The sequence below is a fragment of the Artemia sp. Qi Xiang Cuo genome, chromosome 7 (assembly GCF_049724085.1).
Source record: "Artemia sp. Qi Xiang Cuo chromosome 7, ASM4972408v1, whole genome shotgun sequence".
Classification (NCBI taxonomy): Eukaryota; Metazoa; Arthropoda; class Branchiopoda; order Anostraca; family Artemiidae; genus Artemia; species Artemia sp. Qi Xiang Cuo.
The window spans coordinates 11,400,507-11,420,299 of record NC_142800.1 but is presented as its reverse complement, the minus strand read 5'-3'; the positions used below and the strand labels follow the sequence as shown (position 1 = coordinate 11,420,299).

Here is a 19,793-nt window from a genome sequence, read left to right as displayed (position 1 = left end):
GAAATTCAAACGATTAGCGTCGTTGTTTGACTGAATCTAAAATGCAATTTCTATTTTTTCTGATTAAAAATTTAGACTCTTGGAAGCGGTATTTGAACTCAATCAGGGGACGTTTAATTTCTGCCCGAATCATCTTTACAAGGAAAGAATCCTGTATTTTAAATATATCATGGTACAACGTTAAAACTTAAAACGAACAGAAGTTATTCCGTATATGAAAGGGGCTGTCTCCTCCTCAACGCATCGCTCTTTACGCTTAAGTTTTTTATTGTTTAAAAAAACAGAGTTGTGAGAAAGTCAAACTTTAGCGTAAAGAGCGATTTTTAGAGTTCCTTACGTACAGTTCGTTACCACGAACTGTTTGATTTGAAAATACACTCACTTTTCGTAGGGTTGCCTATAGTAAAGGCCATACGGCTATTATGTTTTATTATTATTTTTTTCCCAAGAGGGACTTCATATAGAAGAGATCGTCCTATAAACTTCAAAGGGGGCTCATTCGATTGCAAATCGAGAGTTCTAGTGCCCTTTTTAAGAGTCAAAAGTGATCGGTGGGCAACTAGCCCCCCCACGCCCTTCCCCCCCCCAAATACATCCGATAAAAATGTTGAGGTAGCCAATTCGTTAAAAATAGTTCAAAGATCATGTAACAAAAACTCCGGGGTCGACACAATGCCCCCGCCAGGGCCCATGGGAAGCCGTTGCAAGTTATACCCTGGGGGCAAATATGGTTCTTATAGAAGAGATGATTGTATAAACTTCAGAGAGGGCTCATTCGATTGGAAATTAAAGTTCTAGTTCATATTTCCAGAATAAAAAGAGACCGGAGGGCAACTAGCCCCCCCTCTCTACACCCTTTTCTCCCCAAATGCATCAGATAAACATTTTGAGATAGGCATTTTGTTAAAAACAGTTCAAAGGTCAGATGACAAAGTTCAGATGTCGACAAAACCACCCAGGACCGGGGAGCAGGTCGTTGTAGGTCATGTCCTGGTGGCATATAAGGTTTTATGGAATATACGCTAGTACAAACTTCAGAGAGGGCTCATTTGATTGGAAGTTGAACGTTCTAGTTCACTTTTTAAGAGTCAAAACTGATCGAAAATTAGCTAGCCCCCCCCCACGTCTTTTTTCCCCCAAATAACCAGATAAAAATTTTGAAGTAGCCATTTTGTTAAAATGGCTACATTTTGTTAAAAAAGATTATATAACAAAAACTCCGGGGTCGAACCAACACCCAGGACCAGGGCGCAGGCGTCGCAAGTTATGCCCTGGGGCAAATATGGTTCTTATAGAAAGGCTGCTCGTATATACTTCAAAAAGGGGTCATTTGATTGGAAATTAAAAGTCATAGGTCACTTTTTCAGAGTCAAAAGAGATTGGAGGGCAACTACCCCCCCCCCAAGCCCCCAAGATGAAAATCTGGAGATATACATTTTTTTAAAATTAGTTCAAAGGTCAGAAAACAAAACTTGGATGTCGACACCACCACCCAGGGCTCGGGGGCAGACGTTGTAACTTATGCCCTGGGGGCATATAAAGTTCTTATGGAAGGGATACTCGTATAAACTTCAGAGAGCGCTCATTTGATTGGAAATTGAAAGTTTTAGTTCACTCTTTAAGAGTCAAAAGTGACTGGAGGGGTGTTATCCCCCCCATGCCCATTTTTCCCCAAATACATCCAATAAAAATTTAGAAATAGCTATTTTGTTAAAAATAGTCCAACGACCATATAACAAAAACTCCGAGGTCGACATAACCCCCCAGGGCTGGGGGGACAGGCATTGTAAGTTGTGCCCTGGGGGCCAATATGGTTCTTATTTGATTGGGAATTAAAATTTCTAGTTCACCTTTTTAGACTCAAAAGAGATCGGAGGGTAACTAGCCCCCCCCCACGTCCTTTTTTCCCCAAATATATCATATAAAAATTTTTAGATAGCCATTTTGTTAGAAATAGTTTAAAGATCACATAACAAAAACTCTGGGGTCGAAAAAACCGCCCAGGGCCCCGGGGCAGGCGTTGTAAGCTATGCCCTGGGGGCGAATATGGTTGTTATAAAAGAGATGTTCGTGTAAACTTCAGAAGAAGCTCATTTTACTGGAAATTTAAAGTTGTAGTTCACTTTTTAAGAATGAAAAGTGATCGGAGGGTAGCAAGCCTCCCCCTTTTCCCAACGCCCTTTTCCCACCAAAAGAATCAGATAAAGATTTTGAGATATCTAGTTTGTTAAAAATAGTTTAAGGGTGAGATGAATCATTTTCTGTGTCAACACAATCCCCCAGGGTCCGGGGGCAGGCGTTGTAAGTTATGCCCTGAGGCATATATAGTTTTTATAGATGGGATGCTCTTACTTACTTCATAGAGGGCTTTTTTGCTTGAAAAGTGGAAGTTCTTGTTAACTTTTTAAGAGTCAAAAGACATCGGAGGGCAATTAACCCCCCACGCCCTTTTTCCCCAAATGCATCAGATAAAAATTTTGAGATAGCCATTTTGTTAAAAATAGTTAAAAGGTTAGATAACAAAAACTCTGGTGTCGACACAACCCTCCAGGGCCCAGGGGTGAGCGTTGTAAGCTATGCCCTGGAGGCGAATATGGTTCTTATAGAAGGGATGTTCGTTTAAGTTCAGAGAGAGAGCTAATTTGATTGGATATTAAAAGTTCTAGTTAACTTTTTCAGAGTCAAAAGAGATCGGAGGGCGACTAGCTCCCCCTCGCGTACTTTCCTCCCAAATGCATCAGATAAAAATTTTGAGATAGCCATTTTGTTAAAAATGGTTCAAAGGTCCGATAACAAAACTCCGATGTCGACACAACCCCCTAAGGCCCGGGGCAGGCATTGTAAGTTATGCCCTTGGGACATATAAGGTTTATATGGAAGGGATGCTCGTATAAACTTCAGAGAGGGCTCATTTGATTGGAAATTGAAAGTTCTAGTTCACTTTTTAAGAGTCAAAAGTGATTGGAGGGCAACTAGCCCTCCGCCGGTTTTTTCCGAAAGTAGATGGAATAAACATTTTGAGATAGACATTTTGTTAAAAATAGTTCAAGTCAGATAACAAAATCTCCAGTGTCGACACAGCCCCCAGGGCCCGGGGGCAGGCGTTGAAAGTTATGACCTTGGTGTATATATGGTTCTTATGGAAGGAATGCTCGTATAAACTTCAGAGAGGGCTCATTTGATTAAAAATTGAAAATTGTAGTTCACTTTTTAAGAACGAAAATTGATCGGAGGGCAGCTAGTTCCCCCCCCCCCCCTCCCAACACCCACTTTCCACCAAATGCATCAGATAAAAATTTTGAGATTGCGATTTTGTTAAAAATAGTTCAAGGGTGAGATAACCAAATTTCCTGTGTCAACATGACCCCCGGGGCCCGGGGGAAGGCGTTGTATGTTATACCCTGGGGCGCGTATGGTTCTTATGGAAGGGATGCTCGTATATACTTTATAGAGGGCTTATTTGTTTGGAAAGTGAAAGTTCTTGTTCACTTTTTAAGAGTAAAAAGAGATCGGAGGGCAACCAGCCCCCCAAGCTCTTTTTCTTCAAAGGGCTAAAAATTTTGAGGTAGCTATTTTGTTGAAATAGTTAAAAGGTCAGATAACAAAAATTTTGGTGTCGACACAACCCCCCAGAGCCCGAGGGCAGTCATTGTAAGTTTTGCCCTGGGGGCATAGATGGCTCTTATGGTAGGGATGCTCGTATAAACTTCAGAGAGAGCTCATTTGATTGGAAATTGAAAGTTCTAGTGCACTTTTTAAGAGTTAAAAGAGATCCAACGGCAACTAGCCCCCCACGACCTTTTCCCCCAAACCCATCCGATAAAAATTTTGAGATAGCGATTTAAAAAAAATAGTTCAAACAGCAGACAACAAAAATTCCGATTTCAGAACAAAACCCCAGGGCCAGGGGGCAGGCGTGGTAAGTTCTGCAATAGGGGTATTATATGGTGCTTATGGAAAGGATGCTCGTATTAAATTCAGAGAGGGCTTATTTGATCGGAAATTGAAAGTTCTAGTTCACTTCTTAAGAGTCAAAAGTAATTGAAGGGCAACTAGCCCGTCTCCCCTCCACTCTGTTTTTCACCAAACCCATCCGATAAAATTTTGGAGATGATCATTCTGCTAAAAATAGTTAAAAGGTCAGCTAACAAAAAATTTGGTGTCGACACAACCCCCCAGGGACCGTGGGGTAGGCGTTGTAAGTTATGCCCTGGGGGCAAATATGGTTCTTATAGATGGGATGCGCATATAAGCTTCAGAGAGGGCTCATTTGATTGCAAATTGAAAATTCTAGTTCAATTTTCCCGATTAAAAAGAGATCGGAGCGTAACTAGCCCCTCCCCCCTCAACGCCTTTTTTCCCCAAACCCATCCGATAAAAATTGTGAAATGATCTTTTTATTAAAAATAGTTCAGACATCAGATTATAAAAACTCTGAGGCTGACACAAACCCCCAAAGCCAAGGGGCAAGTGTTTTAATTTACGCCCCGAGACATATAAGGTTTTTATGTAAGCAGAAGTCTTATAAAATTCAGAAGGGGTTCATTTGATTGGAAATTGAAAGTTCCTGTTACCTTTTTTTTAGTCAAAAGTTTACGGAGGGCATTTACCCCCCTCCCCTCCCAACCACACACACCATTTCTCCCAAATGTATCCGATCAAAATTATGAGATTGCTAGTTTGTTTGAAGTAGTCCAACGATCAGTTAACAAAAACTTCGGGGTCAATATACCCCTCCCCCCAGATTCCAAAGGAAGGGCTGTGCGGGGCATATAAGGTTCTTATGGAAGAGGAGGTCGCATAAACTTTGGAGGGGACTCAAATGACACACCCCCTAGCATTAAATCCGACCCCCTAATATCCACAGATTTGCAGCGCAAATGGGAGGATAGCTCTATATAGCCTACTGCTCGTGAGTGGTTATCTCTTATGTAAAGTTGATAGTATAATTAATTTTTTTCTGTTACTAAGTCTTAGACAATAGAAAGCTAAAGGTCATAATCATAAAGGCAATAAGGTTTTGATGTTTTATTGTTCTTTTAGTTGTGCACAAAGATTAGTGAGAACAAGGCCACCACGGGAAGGTTGTGCACAGCCGACCCAGCCCACCCCTTCGCATTACCCCCCCCCCCCCGCCCCCCTTTTGCCTTTTTCCCCCAAATTCATCATCAAAAACTTATCAAAATTCTGAAATAACCATTTTATTCAAATGGTCCAAAATTAAAATTACTGTACTTAGGGGGTTGGGAAATCCTCCATAGCCCCCGGGGCAAGGATTGTATTTTATATAAGTAGTCTATTATTAAAATATAAGGTTTTTTGTAGAAGAGATGGTCTTATTAAATTTGGAGGGGGGCTCATTTAATCGGAAATTGAACTTCTAGTTTTTTTTTTACTAGTCAAAAGTGGTCAATGGGCAATTAGCCCACGACCCACTTTTTCATAGAGCATCCGGTCAAAATTTTGAGATTGCCATTTTTTTTCAAATATTTTAAAGGCCAAAATAACCATTCTTCCGTTGTTGAACCCCCCACTCCCAACGCCGGGGAAATGGTTCTGAGTTACGGAACTTGCTTATTGTTACTTTGACACTTTGTTTATTTCAATACTTAGATTTAGAGATTTGCGTGGCAACTTCTATTTAAGGTGCAAGGGCTTTACGTTATGCAAATTGCTTATTTTTACTTTGATACATTGTCTACTTTGATGCATTCTTTATTTTGGTATTTTTTTTTACTTTGATAATGTTACTTTGATACTAGTTTCTATACTCTGATGAACATCTGATGTTGAAAAAAACGTTCGATTTTGAAATAAGGAATTTTTAATAACTTGAAACTTTTCGCAATCAAAAACGAACAAAAATGAATAAAAAAAAACTATCCGAAAGAGAAGTTTTTCAAAGAAAAGTGAAGGCATTTTAAACTAAAGATCAGCAGATTCAAATACCTGTTAAAATTCAAACTTAAAACGATCAGAAACACTTTTGCGGTTAATGGTAGAAAATGAGGTTAGCAGCTGGATTCGTATTAAATCAGGAGCTAAGCAAGGCTGTGTTCTATCCCCCTTTATAAGGATCATTTTGATGAACTTTGTCTTGAGGGGCAAAGGAAAGGCAATGGGAGAACACTGAATCAAAAGGAGAGGAAAGACTTTCCTGAACTTAGATTATGATGATGATTGAAGCATCCTAGATGTAAGTATGTGCAAAATGAATGAACTTTCAGAGGTTTTGCGTGCTCAGGTTTCCAGAATAGGTTGGAAAATTAATGTTAAAAAGACTAAGCCCCTAAGGCTAGGAATAAGCGAAGATGAAAAGGTGACGTTTGGCAAAGAAACGATTGATTTGGTAGACAGCCTCGCTTGCCTTGGTAGTGTTATTAGTAAAGACGGTGGGAGCAGTGAAGATGTTAAAAGTAGAATAGCCAAGGCTCAAGGTATTTTTTTCATAGTTAACGAAAGTTTGGATGAATAGGAAGATAAGTCTGCAAACCAAGATTAGAAAACTGGATTCCATAGTGATAATAGTACTCAAATATGGTTTTGAAGCATGGGTGCTCCGAAAAGCGGATGAAGACTTGCTAGATGTTTTCCAAAGAAATTGCCCACGGATTGTTCTGGGTACCCGGCTGACTGATCGTATTTCAAATAGCATGCTGTACAAAAAGTGTGGTTCAATTCCACTTTCTAGGACTATAATGAGAGAAAGGTTCATATGGCTAGGCTACGTTCCGCAGATGAAGGAGGATAAATTGTCCTTTTCAGCCAACCGTCTAGGGCTAAACGGAAAGCAGGTCGTCCTCGGTTGGGGTGGGAGGAAGTCATAAAAAACGATTTAAAGGAATTGGAAACTTCCTGAGAGGATGTAAAGACTGAAGCTCTGAATGTATTGGGATGGAGCAGGAGCTTGCGTAGCTCTGCGCTGTGCTGACCTCAGGAGTGCTGGGGTGAGTTGTTAGTAGTAGTAGTAGTAGTAGTAGTAGTAGTATTGTGTCTTTTCGTTGTCTTTTTTTTCGAAACTGTGAGAAATAAAGATTGTTTTAAGTAAAGTGCAAATTGTGTTCTAGAATCATGTTTTCAACAGCCGTTAAAAGACTCAGGGTCTTAACAGACTTAGCGTTTGACCGCAAAATATTGCTTAGTATTGCTTATTGCACATGGCCTTTAGTGTTGGGCTGTTTTTTTGGCGGGTAATTTCGGAACATAATTTTTCCATGTTTGTGTGTTTTTTTTTGTATTTATGTTTGTTTTTTTTGACTTTATTGTTGAATTAACTACTGGACTGAATCTATCTATCTAACTATCTAATTTTCCTGATGGTTTTAACCTGATGAGGAAATTTTGAATTTCGATGCTATGCAGCTATATCGCTTTAATCGACTACCTGAATATGGCAGCTGTAATAGCCAGTGGGACAAAATATCAAAATTAAATTCCCCAAATTGTATATCTGGTGTTGAAGAAACAGTAGAGCAGGCATTATTTGAGTGTCCAATGTGCGTAGGTCTTAGGTTTGATTTATCCTTAAATCTGAGTTACTCTTATTATGGTTTCTCTTTTAATTTAGGTAGCATATGGTATAGTAGAGATGTCTGTAGTTTGTTTATGAATTTCATTTTACGAAGTAAGCGTTTTAATGTTGAACTTTTTATACAATTTAGCTCATAGATGGTATTTTTAGTCGTTTTCTTCTTTTTGTATATTGTTCATTTTTCTTTATTTTATTCATTCTATCTGTCTTGGTAGTTTATAATTGATTTATTTTAGCGAAATATTCCTTGTGGGTTTAATTGCTTAATTAAACCCATAAAAAAAGCTTGTGGGAAGGTGAACCAAATTCCAGATTTCCCCCTTTGGAAGAAATAGGTCTACAATTTAAACGCAGAGGGATAATGCATCCTAAATCTTAATTTCGGCCCTACTAGGATAGGAGATTTTGAATGGGCGCATCAAATAATATTTCTTGAAAAAATGTAGATGAAAATCTTTTGTATTTTGTTATTTGACTTGTGCATAGAAGTTTGTTTTTGAGCTCTTAATGGAGTCTTGGCAAAAAAAAAGTAATTAAAAAATATGGAAAAAATATTTGATAAATCCTTTAAATATTATGGCTCACCCAAACTGTCTTGAATGTAAGAACAGCCCTTTGTATCTGTTCCTTTCTCAATAAAGATGATTATTTGTCACTTGTATTCAGTTGGTTATAATGCTATTTGGATAATTTATATAATTTTTGCTGCTAACAACTGTTTTATTTATTTCCAAAATAGAGCCAGTTCAGCGGTTTACTGCCAAAGGCTTTTGGGTGAGAAAGAACTCAGATATTCTTATTCCAAATATGAAGACTAATGGATGCGATTTTGCCACCTGTCCTTTAGAAAACAACAAGCCTGTTGTCTACACTTTCAAACTAAGAATACCGATAATCGCTCCTTCTGTAAGTTTATATTTTTATCATTTTTTCATTAATTCCATTGGATAAACCAGTCTTCTTGAAACAGGAGCGAGTTTTGAGTTAAAATTTGCACATCTAAATGGCTAGCTTTGGCTCTTAACTGCTATCGAGGGATTACATATCCCTCTAGACCTTTACACTAATTCCAAACTACCGTCAGAAATCTTTATTCGGAAAAAAATATTGGCGTTCACAAATCAAGGATGAGTGGCCACAATCGGACTTTTTTTGTTTGAGCAAGAATTGTAGCGTTAAAAATATATTATACAGGCTATATTTTATGTTAATATATTATTAAGTGTATACTTTTATGCATTGTAGAGGTAAGCCTGTGTCAAGAATTGCTTAAGAGAAACAGCCATCGTAGTTACGGCTATTGCTGCACCTGATTTCTAATGATATTTAAGTTTCAGTGGTATTTCTAGTAATAATCATTTTCTGAATTTGCACATTACTGAAAAAATATAAATGTTTTTACTTTTATAACTTTAATAAATCAAATAATTTTAATATTTTGATTACTTGATGTCAGTATATGTATATTAAACTGACAATGCACATTCATTTGTATTTTTTTTTGTAGTAAAGTGCAAATTCTGTTCTGGCCTTGGGAAGGCATAGGGGTTTTGCGCCCAACTTATGTTTATTTCTCCTCATTTTGAGTTTGACTCGGTTATTTATTGTAATTTCTGTTCGTTTTTGGTTTCATTTATTTATCGATGATGATTTGTGGTAGTTTCACGCTTGGTAGATTATTTGATTTTTTTTTTTTTTGCTCAGTTTTTGTTAAATGGAGTTCTTTACTTTTCTATGAAAAATTTGTTTTATGGAAAAAGTTTTATTAATTAATTTCTGTTCGTTTTATATTGACATAGTCTTTTCAGGGAAAAAGAAAATAATACTGTAAATCTTTTCGTTTTTTAAGACTTTATAGTTTGGCCTGCTATTTGTATGCTGGAGAAAAACTTTCACCAATTTTTAACAACATACACCATTTAAAAATCTGGACACAAATAGTAGTGCTTAATTTAGTTTGATACCTCCTCTAGTAAACTTGATACCATTCGCAAAAAAATATGTTTACTTTCTTCGATAGCTTGCATACACTTACGCTATTTTGATTTTGTTAAATTTTAAGAGCAGAAGTAGCCCCGAAAATTTGAACATAATACCCTCAGTCGTTCTTGGGATACTGCTGAGATGCCTTATTGGGAATTAGCATTGTCACAGTGCATTTTGATTTAATCTTAAGGCAACATTTATTTTCAAACATAATGGGCAAATGGGAAGATGGGCGTGGGAGGGTGGGCATGGGAGGGTCAGAGTGGAAGGGGGATTAGTTGCCCTCCAATCACTTTCGACTATTTAAAAGGGCATCAGCCCTTTCTATTTTCAGTTGAATAAGCCATTTTCGAAGTTCCCACGACAACTCCTTCGTTAAGAAGTGCCCTGGTCTAAACAACAACAACAACAAAAAATAATAGATTATACCAAATTCGATCTTTACTATAAAAATGCAAAGCCTTCCAATCACTTTCGACTATTAAAAAGGGCACTGGTCCTTTAGATTTTCAATCAAATGAGCCCTTTTGGAAACGAAAACGCTTTCTATAAACACCTTATATGCCCCAGGGCATAAAATACAACCCTTACCTTAAGGTCTGTTAAGGTGGTTGTCATCCTCTAATACCGAATTTTCAGAACTTTCGACTACGTTAAACAAAATGGCTATCTCAAAATTTTGATTGGATGTGTTTGGGGAAATGGTGGGCGTGAGAGGGGCGGTAGTCACTCTCCAATCACTTTCAACTATTAAAAATGGCCCTAGCCATTTCAATTTCCAATTAAATGAGCCCTTTTAAAGTTTCTACGACAAAACTTTCAAAAAAATAATATATACCCCCAGGGCATAACTTACAACCCTTGCCCTGACTTCTGGGGGGGGGTCATTCTCAAAGACCTAATTCCCAGAACTTTCTACTACGTTGAACAAAATGGCTATCTGAAAATTTTGTTTGGATGTGTTTGGAGGAATGGTGGGCGTGAGAGGCGGGTTAATTACCCTCCAATCACTTTCAACTATTATAAAAGGCTCTACTCTCTCAATTTCGAATTGAATGAGTCCCTTTTGAAGTTTTACGGCAGCTATATTTACAAAATCCTTATATGCCCCCAGGGCAGAACTTACAACCTTTGCCCTTGGGACTCTGGGGGGTTTGTCATCCTTAAATACATAATTTTCAGAACTTTCGACTCCGTTGAACAAAATGGCTATCTCTAAAATTTGAATGTTTTTGGGGAAATGGGGGGCATAAGAGGGGGGTTAATTACTCTCCGCTCACTTTCGACTATTAACAAGGGCAATTTCAATTTCCAATCAAATGAGCCCTTTTTGAAATTTCTATAACAACTTTCTATATAAACCTTATATGCCCCCAGGGCATAACTTACAACCCTTGAATTGAGGGCTCTGAGGGGGTTATCATCCTAAAAGAACTAATTTACAGACCTGTCAACTATGTCGAACAAAATGGATATCTGAAAATTTTGATTGGATGTGTTTGGGAAAATGGTGGGCGTGAGAGGGGCGTTAGTCGCTATCCAATCACTTTCAACTATTAAAAAAGGCACTAGCCCTTATAATTTCCAATTGAATGAGCCATTTTTAATGTTCTACGCTTTCAATAAAAATTTTATACGCCCCCAGGACATAGCTTACACCCCTGGCCCTGAGGGCTGTGGGGAGGGGAGGGGGAGGGGTTGTAATCTTTAAAGAACTAATTTCGAATACTTTCAAATACTTTTAACAAAATCGCTATCAAAAACTTTTCTTGGATGTATTTGGTGAAATGATCGACGCGAGAGGGGGATTAGATTCCCTGAAATCACTCTATACTATCAAAAAGGGCACTAGCCCTTTGAATTTCCAATCGAATGAGCCCCTTTTCAAGTTTCTACGAAAAAGGTTTCAATGAAAACCTTATATGACCCCAGGGCATAACTTATAACCCTTGCCCTGAAGACTGTGGGGGGAGTGTCCTGCTCAAAGGTATGATTTCCTGAACTTTGAACTTTGTGGAACAAAATTGTATGTCAAAATCTTTATTGGATGTGTTTGGGAAATGGTGGGCGTGGAAGGGGTGTTAGTTGCTTTCCAATCACTTTCGACTATTAAAAAGGGCACTAGCCATTTCAATTTCCAATCGAATGAGCCCTTTTTGAAGTTTCTACCACAACGCGTTATATAAAAACCTTATATGCCCCCTGGGCATAATTTACAACCCTTGTCCTGAGGGTGGTGGGGGTTGTAATCATCAACGACCTAATTTCAAGAACTTTCAACTACATTTAAAAAAATTTATATCGCAAAATTTTTATTAGATGTGTTTTAGAAAATGGTGGGCTTGAGAGGGGCGTTAGTCGCTCTCCTATCACTTTCAACTTTGAAAACAGGCACCAGCCCTTTCAATTCCGAATTGAATGAGCCCTTTTGAAGTTTGTACGCTTTCAATAAAAACCTTATACGCCCCCAGGACATGACTTACAACCCTTGCCCTGGGGGCTGTGGGGAAGGGGTTGTCATCCTTAAAGACCTAATTTCCAAAAACTTTCAACTACGTTGAATAAAATGGCTATCTAAAATATTGATTCGATGTGTTTGGGGAAAGGATGGGCGTGAGAGCGGGGTGAGCTGCCCTGCAATCCCTTTCGGCTATTGAAAAGGGCGCTAGCCCTTTAAATTTCCAATCGAATAAGCCCTTTTTCAAATTTCTGTGAAAAAGATTCTTATACAAACTTTATATGCCCCCAGGGTATAAATTACAACCCTTGCCCCTAGGGCTGTGGGGGGAGTGTCCTGCTCAAAGGTATAATTTCCTGAACTTTGAACTGCGTGGAACAAAATTGTATCTCAAAATCTTTATTTGATGTGTTTGGGGAAATAGTGGGCGTGGAAGGGGTGTTAGTTGCTTTCCAATAACTGTCGACTATTAAAAAGGGCATTAGCCATTTCAATTTCCAATAAAATGAGCCCTTTTTGAAGTTTCTACAACAACGAGTTATATAAAAACCTTATATGCCCCCTGGGCATAATTTACAATCTTTAACCTGAGGCCGGTGAGGGGTTGTCATCCTCAAAAATATATTTTCTATCTGGAAATCAACTACGCTGAACAAAATGGCTATCTGAAAATTTTGATTGGATGTGTTTGGGGAAATGATGGGCTGGCGGGGGGGGCTAGTTACACTCCAATTACTTTCGACTATTAAAAGGGCACTAGCTCTTTAATTTCCAATCAAATGAGCCTGTTTTGAAGTTTCTACGGCAACGCCTTCTATAAAAACCTTATATGCCCCCAAGGCATAACTTAAAACCCTTGCCCTGAGGGTTGTGGGGGAGTATTCTCCTCAAAAATATATTTTCTATCTGAAGATCAACTACGTTGAATAAAATGGCTATCTCAAAGTTTTGATTTCATGTGTTTGGGGAAAAGGTGGCCGTGAGAGGCGGGTTAATTGCCCTCTAATCACTTTTGACTATTAAAAAAGGCACTAACCATTTGCATTTCCAATCGAATGAGCCTTTTTTGAAGTTTCTACGACAACGCCTTCTATAAAAAACCGTATATGCCCCCAAGGCATAACTTACAACCCTTGCCCTAAGGGCTCTGGGGGACTGTCCTCAAAAACATAATTTCTATCTGGAAATCCACTACGCTGAACAATATGGCTATCTCAAAATTTTGATTGGATATGTTTCGGGAGATGGTGGGCGTGGAAGGTGTGTTGCACTGAGGGCTCTGAGGGGATTATATTCCTAAAATACCTAATTTCCAGAACGTTTAACTACGTTGAACAAAATGGATATCTCAAAATTTTGATTGGATGTGTTTTGGAAAATGGTGGGCGGGAGAGGGCCATTAGTCGCTATCCAATCACTTTCAACTATTAAAAAAGGCACTAGCCCTCTCAATTTCCATTTGAATGAGCCCTTTTGAAGTTTCTACGACAACGCTTTCAATAATAACTGTATATGCCCCCAGGGCGTAACTTAAAACCATTGCACTGAGGGCTCTGAGGGGGCTATCATCCTAAAAGACATAATTTCCAGAACTTTCAACTACGCTGAACAAAATAGATATCTCATAATTTTGATTGGATGTGTTTGGGAAAATGGTGGGCGTGAGAGGGGCGGTAGTCGCTATCCAATCACTTTCAACTATTAAAAAAAGCACTAGCCCGTTCAATTTACAATTGAATTAATAAATAATACATTGTGCCAACATCGTTCTTATATGCCCCAGGGCATAACTTAAAACCTTTGCCCTGAGGTTTTTGGGCTCCTTTTTACTTAGTCCCCGTTTCTTGTCTCGTTTGCGAGTGTCCCCATTCTTTACTTAGGCAGCGCGATCGCGCTGCCTATGATTTATACAGCAACTTTCTATATAAACCTTTTATGCCCCCAGGAAAAAACTTACAACCCTTGCACTGAGGGCTCTGAGGGGATTATTAGAGGCAACGCTGTAGCGTTGCCTATTGTAAAGGCCATACGGCTCCAATGTTTTATTATTTTTTATTATTTTTTTTCCCAGAGGCACTTCATACGGAAGGGGTCGTCGTAGAAGCTTAAAAGGGGGCTCATTCTATTGGAAATCGAGATTTCTAGTGCCCTTTTTAATAGTCAAAAATGATTGGAGGGCAACTAGCCCCCCCCCACACCCATCATTCCCCCAAACACATCCAATCAAAATTTTGAGATAGCCATTTTGTTCAGCGTCGTTGATTTCCACGTAGAAAATATGTTTTTGAGGAGGACACTCCCCCACAACCCTCAGGGCAAGGGTTTTAAGTTATGCCCTGGAGGCATATAAGGTTTTTATAGAAGGCGTTGCCGTAGAAACTTCAAAACAGGCTCCTTCGATTGGAAATTAAAGAGCTAGTGCCCTTTTAATAGTCGAAAGTGATTGGAGTGTAACTAGCCCCTTCCCCCACGCCCATCATTTCCCCAAACACATCCAATCAAAATTTTCAGATAGCCATTTTGTTCAGCGTAGTTGATTTCAGATAGAAAATATATTTTTGAGGAGGACACTCCCCCACAACCCTCAGGGCAAGGGTTTTAAAATATGCCCTGGGGGCATATAAGGTTTTTATAGAAGGCGTTGTCGTAGAAACTTCTAAACAGGCTCATTTGACTGGAAATTCAAAGGGCTAGTACCCTTTTTAATAGTCAAAAATGATTGTAGGGAACCTTGCCCCCCCCCCCCACGCCCGTAATTCCCCCACAGCCCGCAAATAAAAATTTTGACAGAGCCATTTTGTTCAGTATAGTTGATTTCCAGATAGAGAATATATTTTCGAAGAGGACATTCCCCCAAATCCCTCAGGGCAAGGGTTTTAAGTTGTGCCCTGGGGGCATATAAGGTTTATATATAAGGCATTGTCGTAGAAACTTCAAAACAGGCTCATTACATTGAAAATTAAAGGGTTAGTGCCCTTTTTAATAGTGGAAAGTGATTGGAGTGTAACTAGCCCCCCCCCCACGCCCATTATTTCCCCAAACACATCCAATCAAAATTTTCAAACAGCCATTTTGTTCAGCATAGTTGACTTCCAGATAGAAAATTTATTTTTGAGGAGGACACCCCCCCACAACCCTAATGGCAAGGGTTTTAAGTTATGCCCTGGGGGCAAATAAGGTTTTTATAGAAGGCTTTGTTGTAGAAACTTCAAAACAGGCTCATTCGATTGGAAATTAAAGAGCTAGTGCCCTTTTTAATAGTGGAAAGTGATTGGAGTGTAACTCCAATCGGGGTGTAACTCCAATCGGAGTGATTGGAGTGTAACTCCTCAAAAATATATTTTTGAGGAGGACACTCCCCCACAACCCTCAGTTCAAGGGTTTTAAGTTATGCCTTGGGAGCATATAAGGTTTTTATAGAAGGCGTTGTCGTAGAAACTTCGAAACAGGCTCATTCAATTTGAAATTAAAGGGCTAGTGCCCTTTTTAATAGTTGAAAGTGATTGGAGTGCAACTAGCCCCCCCCCCCCCCGACAGCCTTCATTTCCCCAAACACATCCAATCAAAATTTTCAGAGAGCTATTTTGTTCAGCATAGTTGATTTCGAGATAGAAAATATATTTTTGAGGAGGACACTCCCCCACAACCATCCATGAAAGGGTGTTAAGTTTTGAGCTGGGGGCATATAAGGTTTTTATAGAAGGCGTTGTCGTAGAAACTTCAAAACAGACTCATTCGATTGGAAATTAAAGACCTAGTGCCCTTTTTAATAGTGGAAAGTGATTGTAGTGTAACTAGACCTCCCCACGCCCATCATTTCCCCAAACACATCCAATCAAAATTTTCAAATAGCCATTTTGTTCAGCATAGTTGACTTAAAGATAGAAAATATATTTTTTAGGAGGACACCCCCCCACAACCCTCAGGGCAAGGGTTTCAATTTATTCCCTGGGGGCATTTGAGGTTTTTAAAGAAGGCGTTGTCGTAGAAACTTCAAAACAGGCTCATTTGATTGAAAATTAAAGGGCTGGTACCCTTTTTATCACTCAAAAGTGATTGGAGTCTAACTAGCCCCCCTCCCCCCCCCCCCCCCACACGAATCATTTCCCCAAACCCATCCAATCAAAATTTCGAGATAGCCATTTTGTTCAGCGTAGCTGATTTCCACATAGTAAATTTATTTTTGAGGAGGACACTCCCCCACAACCCTAAGTTCAAGGGTTTTAAGTTATGCCTTTGGAGCATATAAGGTTTTTATAGAAGGCGTTGTCGTAGAAACTTCAAAACAGGCTCATTCAATTGGAAATTAAAGGGCTAGTGTCCTTTTTAATAGTTGAAAGTGATTGGAGTTTAACTAGCCCCCCCCCCCCGACGCCCTTCATTTTCCCAAACACATCCAATCAAAATTTTGATACAGCCATTTTGTTCAGCGTAGTTGTTTTCCAGATAGAAAATATATTTTTGATGAGGACACTCCCCCATAACCTTCAGGGCAAGGGTTTTAAGTTATCCCCTGAGGGCGTATAAGGTTTTTATAGAGGGCGTTGTCGTAGAAACTTCAAAAAAGGCTCATTCGATTGGAAATTCAAAGGGATAGTGCCTTTTTTAATAGTCGAAAGTGATTGGAAGGCAACTAGGCCCCCCCCCAGGCCCATCATTCCCCCAAACACATCCAATCGAAACTTTGAGAAAGCCATTTCGTTCAGCATAGCTGATTTCCAGATAGAAAATTTATATTTGAGGAGGACAATCCCCCACAACCCTCAGGGCAAGGGTTTTAAGTTATACCCTGGGGGCATATAAGATTTTTATAGAAGGCGGTGTCTTAGAAACTTCAAAAAGGCTCATTCGATTGGAAATTCAAAGGGCTAGTGCCCTTTTAACAGTCGAAAGTGATCTGAGGGCAACTAACCCCCCTCTCACGCGCACCTTTTCCCCAAACACATCCAATCAAAATTTTGAGATAGCCATTTTATTAAACTTAGTTTTAAGTTCTGGAAATTAGATCTTTGAGGATGACAACTCCTCCACAGCCCTAAGGGCAAGAGTTGTAATTTAAGGATTCTCCGAATCCTTCCCATTATTTCTTATGGAAGGGGTGCTCGTATAAACTTTGGAGAGGTCTCATTGACTGAAAATTAAAAGTTCTTGTTCACTTTTTAAGAGTCAAAAGAGATTGGAGGTTGACTAGCCCCCCCCCCTCCTCCACGCCCGAAATGTATCAGATGAAAATTTTGAGATAGACATTTTGTTAAAATAGTTTAAAGTTCTGATAACAAAAAACTCCGGTGTCAACACATCCCACCAGGACCCGGGGGTAGGCGTTGTAAGTTATGCCCTGGGGTATAACTTATTAAAGGGGATTTATAACTTATGGGACGGGGTTTTGTATGGGAAGAACACGAAATCTATTATAATTATCCAATTATAAGGTTAAAATACATACTCTGAGATAGATGTAAAATTGCTTTGGCACACAAAATCCAATTAAGGTCAATTCCAAACAGTCGTGATCCCTTTGTGTCAGCAAATAAAATGGTCTAAACCCCCTTATTGGAGCTATTTTTTCAATCCATTCATTGTTGTCAATCGCTGTCCATAAGTTATGCAAGCTGTCTATTGTTCATATATAAGGTTTTTATCAAAGAGGTAATCGTATAAACTTTGAAAAAAGCCTCATTCGATTTAAACTGAAAGTTCTAGATCCGTTTTTTTAAGTCAAGAATAATCAAACAATCATCACCCCCCCCCCATGCCATAAAAACTTGAAACTTTTTGCAATCAAAACGAACAAATATTAATTAAAAAAAAAAAACTTTCCGGAAAATAGGTTTTTAAAAGAAAAGTAAAGGCCATTTTAAATTTAAGCTAAGGATATACAAATACCTGTTAAAATGCAAACTCAAAACGACCAGAAATTACTATTAAAGAATAAATGAAATCCAAAATGAACATAAATTAAATAAACCATCATAGCAAAAAACATACAACAAGTAATGATATAAATGAATAAATAGATCTTAAAGCGAGTAATGCTTCGATTGAATATGAAAATCAAGCTTAAAACGAAAACAAATATTTTGCTATTAAAGTGTAACTGAAACTGAAAACAAACAGAAATTAGATAAAGAATCAATGCGAACAAACATACAGTATATATTAATGTAAATGAATAAATAAATCTTAAAACGAGTGAAACTTAAATTGAATATGCAAATCAAGCTTGAATTGAATAAAAGTAACTACAAACAAGAGTTTGGGTATCGTCTCACTGCAGAAGCCTAAAACCGACTGTGTCATTGGCGCTTTACTGAAAACAAATTGTATTGCAAATATTTTCTTTTGTACTTAGTATTGAAAATAAATATTAAAACTACAGTAAAATTTTGAAATTATAAACTCTCAGTAATTAATATCATTATGCATCGAATATTCAGTTTAGTTTATTAGTTCTTTTCAAGATTAGTCAAGACAAATATAGTTTCGCTACAAACAAAATTTGGATACTGCCCCCTTCTTTAACTGTAAAAACCTAAAGCCTTCTGCGTCATTGGTGCTTCACTGAAAACGTATTACTCTTATATTACAAATTTATTATTTTCCAGTTCTTACAGCATTGAAAATGAAAATAAAATTGCAGTGAAAAAAAAATCTTGAACTGATGGATCTTTCAACAATTAAAATTATTATATATCTAATATTCAATTTGATTTTGTTTATACTTTCAAAGACTGTTCAAGACTCATGTAGTTTTGCCATTTTTTTCAACTCTGCCATTTTTTCTAACTAATCGTGTTGGTTTGTTATATTCTATGGCTTCTAGGCATTTCTATTTGAGCGGAAAACTATTTGAGCGGAAAACTGTGGAACATGCATTTTCTTGCATGAAACACCAAAATATAATAAAATGTCTAGTTTCGGAGTGTTCCACCACTCGCAAGCAAGTGCCATTGGTATTTTTGAATCCGCATGGTCAATTTAGGGAGTGGAGGGTAGGCTAATTCTCGAAGCAGCCCCATTCCGTCGTGGTATGGTTCACACTTTCAACACATGGCGTCCGGACTATCATATAATCTACCAAGCATACAACTACCCCAAATCAGTATCAACAAATAAATGAAACCCAAAACGAACAAATATTAAAATAAATATTAGAGTCAAACTCAAAACGAGCATAAATTAATATGATTAGGGTTCAAAACCCCCATGCTTTCTAAAAGCCAGAAAATAATTTGTACTTTACTGAAAAAAAATTCAAATAAGTTTACTGAAAAACAAATGTGTATTATCAATTTAATATACATATGCTGATATTTATTCCCTAAAATCTTAATTAATGAAAGAATTGTTTTCAGTAAAGCGCCAATGACGCAGTAGGATTTAGGCTTTTGCAGTGAGGCGATACCCAAAATCTTGTTTGTAGTTATTCTTATTCGACTCAAACTTGATTTGCATATTCAGTCGAGGTTTCCCTACTTTTAAGATTTATTTACTCATTAACATTCATATCTATTGTACGTTTGTTTGCATTAATTTTTTGTTTAATTTCTGTTCGTTTTAAGTTTCATTTATACTTCAATAGCAAAATATTTGTTTTCGTTATAAGCGTGATTTTCATATTCAATCGAAGCATCACTCGCTTTAAGATCTATTTATTCATTTATATTATTACTTGTTGTATGTTTTTTCCTATGATTGTTTAATTAATTTCTGTTCGTTTTGGGTTTCATTTATTCTTTAATAGTAATTTCTGGTCGTTTTGAGATATGCCCCTAGGGTGTAACTTACAACCCTTGCACTGAGGGCTCTGAGGGGGTT

General features: G+C 38.0%; 1 protein-coding gene across 1 annotated transcript in view; it reads left to right on the top strand.

Annotated features, from left to right (window-relative positions):
• LOC148949938 (mite group 2 allergen Der f 2-like) overlaps positions 1-19,793 on the top strand; it is a 50,176-nt gene that overhangs the window by 22,453 nt on the left and 7,930 nt on the right. The window contains exon 3 of the mRNA XM_089091372.1: positions 8,271-8,437. Within this exon, the coding sequence (XP_088947498.1) occupies positions 8,271-8,437 (167 nt within the window). The remainder of the gene's footprint in view (positions 1-8,270; positions 8,438-19,793) is intronic.